Source organism: Accipiter gentilis, chromosome Z, assembly GCF_929443795.1.
Source record: "Accipiter gentilis chromosome Z, bAccGen1.1, whole genome shotgun sequence".
Lineage (NCBI taxonomy): Eukaryota > Metazoa > Chordata > Aves > Accipitriformes > Accipitridae > Astur > Astur gentilis.
Window position 1 is genome coordinate 57,059,934 of NC_064919.1, and position 6,000 is coordinate 57,065,933.

The 6,000-nt window shown below is 40.8% G+C and overlaps 1 protein-coding gene across 4 annotated transcripts in view; it reads right to left on the minus strand.

Moving 5' to 3' along the window:
* Positions 1 to 5,757, minus strand: part of RIC1 (RIC1 homolog, RAB6A GEF complex partner 1) — a 57,506-nt gene extending 51,749 nt beyond the window's left edge. For 3 of the 4 annotated variants that reach the window (XM_049794646.1, XM_049794647.1, XM_049794648.1), the window contains exon 1: positions 5,358 to 5,757. In XM_049794646.1, the coding sequence (XP_049650603.1) occupies positions 5,358 to 5,498 (141 nt within the window). In that variant the 5' untranslated portion in view covers positions 5,499 to 5,757. The remainder of the gene's footprint in view (positions 1 to 5,357) is intronic. The other variant, XM_049794644.1, reaches the window with a different exon arrangement.
* Between the last annotated feature and the right edge of the window lie 243 nt (positions 5,758 to 6,000).

The window sequence follows — 6,000 nt, forward strand, 5'->3', positions numbered from 1 at the left end:
AGACAAAAATCAAAAACGTGCTGTTCTGATGAGCTTATGATCTAAGTGACAAAGTCAAGGCTAGGAGAAAACAGAACAAAAGCCTGGTGACACTGTGCACTTTATTTTTGTCATTAGTCTGTGCTCCAATTTAGAGGCTGAAGCTTTGTAGGTTGATAAACTAATAAACCAGAAAGGTTAGATGGAAAAAAGAAAAGCATGCATGCATGCATAAGGAAAATTCATCACTAAGGACCAGAAGAAAAAAAGACAACCACAAAAAGCCATATTGTCAGTAACAGAGATACAAGGTGGTGATAAAAGAATTTCTAAAAGCAGAGCTAATTATAAAAACATAACTCTCTTAATTCAGTTTTAAAAGCAGCTGGAAAGGTCAGAACCAGCAGAGTATCCATCCAACAAACACAGCTGACACAGCTCCCAATACTGTGCTTCACATAAGGGACTGTGAAAGAGTTCAAAAAACCAAAGTGCATCAGAACTGTCAATCACTACCTCTCCCAAGCTGAAGTTTTCAGTTAACCTACTGCTCAAAAACATTGCCAATAAGAAAGGCCATATTCTATGGATCTCTGCTGCTCCTCAGCTCCACGAATTGCCAAGCACTTAAATTTGTATTAAATGGAATTGTGTGAATAGACTTTCTAACCTCATCTCTGATCTCATACCGGCAAATGACTCTTATGTGAAGCTAATGGGAGAGTCAAAACTCATAACTGAGGACGCTTTTCTCTTCATGCAAGTCATTCTCAGATGTCTTTCAGATGTTATCTATTTTATATTAATACAGGAGACACAGAAAACCTTGTAAGGCCTACTGAATAGTCATGTGACAATTTTACATTTCACATGCTAAGTCCATCAGTCTAACAGGTATTTCTCTTTTCTTTAATTATATAACCACAAATACATCTTTACAATAGAAGCAACAGCACAGCTGTTACTGACATATAAAAAGAAATGGCCTTCTTGGACAAATGTCTGATGGGTATCAGTAAAAGGTTAGCATCTCAGGATTAAATTACTAAGGAAAAAACACAGCAGAGGCAGCAAGACACCTTAGTTTGCACTGATGCTATCTGTGTCATATTGTTCACAATACACAACCACTTACATCATTATCAAGATGTCTGTTGTCCATTTTGCAGCCAAATTCCAGAAAATAAACACCACAAAGATTGTATCTAATCCTATCTAGGAGAAGGCCACATACAATAATTCAGTAAATTATTCTGCTTACAGTTTGAGACGAAAGCATAATCCTGAAAGCACAATCCTGAAAGCACAGTGAAAACAATTATTTTTTTCCTTTTAATGGCCACCCGCAATAAAAAAAATTACAAAACCAACTGCATTTTTTTAAACATATTTATTCATATAGTGTATGAACTATAAGCACTAGTGTCACAAGTAACTCCTTTTATAGCATGCCAAAATTCCAGGTTATGGAGATCACTTCTCTAACACAAGCATAGTCCCGTTTTGTCCAATTTGTTTAAATAATGTGTGTGCAACTTTAATACTGCAACAGCGAGAGACTGGAAAGCACATAAGAACAAGTTATGAGAGCTGTCTGAATATAGACTTATTCAGTATTTAGCATGAATACAGATTATTTGACAATGTAGGATTCTGACACGCATGCTTTCCCATAAGCTTATAGTTCATTTGGGTGATCTGACTCAACATCAGATCATCACAAAAACCCAGGAAAGTTTAAAAACAAGCACAGATGTAAATCACAAGCTGATAAGCACCTAGGTAATTAAGAAATGCTCCTCAAAATGAGTAGTTGGGGCATGCTACTCTTGCCTTCAAACAGCTTACAAAACTGGTTTTGACTGGCAGAGTCATAGCAGATAGTCCAACAACCTCCAGGAATTTCATTAAATATTCAAGTCCAGTACTTACTCCTGTCATTGCCACAAGTTTGTTAAGATTAAAGAAAGGAAAGGCTGAACTATATTTATACATACAAATACGTCATCAGACTATTCTTGTTTGACACAATTCACTCCTCAACACTTCAAGGGGGACCTCCATTCACCTATCACGCCTCTTTCCACTGTTGCATACATCTTCCCTTAATATCTAGAGCCTTGTGGGTGAATAGCTAGAATCCCCTGTACTGCCTGAAGCTCTTATGATGCCAGATAACTGAACCAATTTAAAATTAAAAGCCACTACTGTTAAAGGAGTAACACTTTCAACAAGCCAACTACAATGCTCCTTTGATCCCTTCATGAGCTGAAAAAAACATGCTTCTATTTGTTCAGCAAGCTGAACAACCCTGTAAAAGCCAACACTATTCCACCCCAAGAGCCACTAAAATACAGGTGCAAGCGGGAAAGATCACAACACTTAGGACTGCACAGCTGCCTCACGAAACATCACCTTTGGTTCCTAAGTCAATCTATTAAACATCAATTACCTCACTTTAGCAATTCAGAAAGTTTCTTTCATGAATTGAAGTTTCTCATTTCAAGCATCCAAGTACTTAACATTACCAGAATGAAAACACTGACAAGCTTTCCAATGCTGTCAACGAGAACGGTTTCATTGGCTCTTAGTGTCAAGGAATTTTCTGAGGTACCTCAGCCAATAATTTCTTCTGATTTAAGAAGAATACTTGAAACAGTCTCCAAAGTGAGATGCATTTAATACAATCCATTGGGGTGAAAGAAGAAAATATTTTTTGTACCATTAATAAAGTAAAACTTTAAAAATGTGTTTATTTCAGCTTTACCTCATTTATTTTTTTTTTCCCTTTTCAAATGCTGGAACAGCCTTCCTAGAGACAGGGTCTATGCCCCAGGCCTCAGCACTGTTTAAGAGGCACTTGGACAATGCCCTTAACGATGTTCTTTAACTTTTGGTCAACCCTGAAGTGGTCAGGCAGTTGGACTAGATCATCGTTGTAGGTCCCTTCCAACTGAAATAGTCTATTCTATTCTACTCTATTTTTTAATTTCTATTTTGTGTATGCTTGATAACATGCATACTAGCACATGCATATAATTCATAAACAAATAAATGTACACATATTGGGGATGTATGTTCAAAAATCTTTCACCAATACTGATGCAAGATCAAAAACATTCACCACTGATCAGTGGCCTTTTCTATCCACAATCCAATCTCTCCCTACAAAATAACATGTAAAATAGTCAAGGACTTTTTGGCTCAAAACCACTAACAGAATTCCATCTGTTTTTAGCTACACCATTTACCGCAGTTTCTAATCTTAGTACCTATATTGTTTCCAAACCAGAAAACAATCCACACTTTGGATAAACCTTCCTTAGTTCCATTAGTTCTTAGCACACAGTAGGTGAAAAGAAGCTTTAAACATTAAGACTTCACTTGAAAAATACACATACTGAATGTAAATTCACAAACCTGGAAGTATTTCAAAGGGCCTCCCCCTTGAAAAATTCAAAACAGAACTTCACCAGCATCATCACTTCATTCTTACATGAAACCTTCATATATAGTTGAGACAGTAGTAAGTCTTAACAAGAACATTAGGTGAAAGCTCTTCTACTTCAAGAAATTGAATTAATTCAACCTGACCAGAACTTAGCCTTGTTCCAAAGAAGGTCCTTCTGACAAATGAAAACATTTTCTAGAATGCAATAATTTTAGTTCACTTTATAATAAAGTCCAACATATGATTTTAAGCTTCACCTTCAAAAACAAAACAAACCAACCAACAAAAAAAACCAACCCACCCAAAACCCCAGCTACATACATAAAAAATAATGCAAGAGATTCTCTTAAAAAATGCCCTTAACAGAAATCTTTCTGCTAACAGCTGGATGCCCACAGAGGTGGTGAGATTGTAACATCTTTTTTAGTCTAAGATCAGTCAGTGATCAAGCCGGGCAAAGTCAGCACCTTCCTCAAAAGCAGCCATTATATACTGAATTAAAATATATTTAAAACATTTTAATGACCTGTAAGTTTGCTCAACCTTTCTGCGTCGAGTGAATTCTTTTAGTGTTCTCCCTGTAGCCAGTTATACAACATTTAACATTTCAAAACAAGTCCAAGCACGTAAGCTAATGAACATGTAAGTTAATGAACATTGTCCTGAGGAACAGACCATAAAGTAAACTACATTCTAGACAACAAGGCACATCCTGAGAAGCATCCCACAAGCCTGTTCTTCTTTATGTACTCTCCTGGAAAAGAAAATCAGTTGTGCTCTGCTGACGGACTACAACCATAGCCTTAACAACTGGCAAAAGCTAGAAGGGCGTATGCTTTATCTACACTATCTGCCACAAACGTAAGGAAACAGAGGCCTCATGATGATGTTCACACAGCATAGTTACTGGGGTGGTATGTCCTAGCTGGCTACTGGTATAGGTTAAAAAAAAGCATCAGCACCCCACCCAGGAACTAACGAACAGCCATGCAGAGCGCAACACAAGGTAAAGCAATGAAATCTCAGCATAAAGATTTTAAGGCTATGACTGTCATCTGATACCTTTCAGTATCAGCTTTCTAAAATTGGATTGTTAGTTTTCTCCTGTAACCTGAGATGAACTCTGTAAATTATCTGGAGTTGGAGATATTTATAGACAGATCTAGGGTCTAATCTAGGCAGTATTTAAAGGGATTCAGCATCAAAATATAAAGTCAATGTCACAGCTGTTTCATTGGCTGCATCAAATCAAACTGACAAACAGCATTTTTGTTACGACACTAATTCCAAGTGAATTCAAAGCAAGGCATTTAATGTCAATTATTCGCGTAGTCTCAAAGCGGGTGTTGCTAGAGCAGCAACTCCCATGCAAAAGCCATGACAATTCTTCTGTTTAGGGCCGCAAAACTTTTAAACTTTTCATAAAAAGAAAAGTTTGTGAACTTCTGTGTCATAGCATTACAGAGAACGTTACAGTCAGTTCTGTGTTTTATAAAAAATGCGTTTCATACCTCCTACATTCATTTTTTTTATACAGAACACAGAGTATACGAAGGCAGAAGACATGAAGCATATTTGCAAAAAAGGCACTGCTACAAACACTCTTTATATTAAGCTTAAGGGTTATTTAAAGTCAAAGTGAATAAAAAATAGTTGGTTATAAGTCTCATTTTCAGGAATAACAGATGTTAACTCCAAGCAGATTGATCTTACGTATTTTCTCAATGCGACATTGCTATCAGTAAACATCGTGGCTTAACAGCTCTTATTCACAAATAATGGAAATCATCTATAAGCTTTAGTCCAAAGTTTTACAACCCTTTCTGGAACAGGAACGAAAAAAAACCCAACCACTTTACAGATGAGAGGGCTTTTCAGCTGGGTGGGAGAGCTGGGTCTGAGGGCTAACAGGAGGGTGGATACTCACCCTGCAGTACCAGATGCTCAGCTGAGATGGGGACAACACCGCGAAGAAAGCTCTCTGGGGATCCGTCTGGATATGAAGAGGCTGCTCCTGGGACTCCAGAGGACACAAAAGCCTCTTGGGCCAGCCGCTGAGAAAATACATGGCTGTAGATTTCCCTCTTCCCGAGAAGCGGGCTCTCAGCTTACTCTAGCCTAGGCGGGGGACGGCGGGGACATCGGCCGAAGGAGAGAGGCAGGAGGGCTCGCTGCCCGCTCGACGGCCTCCAGACGAAGGGCTCTGACCACCGGCCCGGGGCCCGCCACGCATAATCACCAGCGAGACGACGGGACCCCTCGGCTCACCGCCGCCGCCCGCGTCCGGGAGGGGGGCGGCCGAGGCCTCCCTGCCGCTGGGGGTCGCGGGCCGTCGCCCCCAGCCGCCGCCGCCGCCGGTGCTCTCGCGCGGGCGTGGGGGCGGGGAGCGCCGCAGCCGCCGACGCCAGAGGCGGAGGCGAGTCCGCGGAGGGGCGAGAGCCAAGCGGGCCGGGGCCTGAGGGAGGCGGTGGGGGAGGCGGCCGGTCACTGCTCCGAGCGGGCCCGCGGGAGCTGCGGCGGCTGCAGCGGCGGCTCCTCCCTCCTGCGGGTGCCTCGCCCGCCCGCTCTCC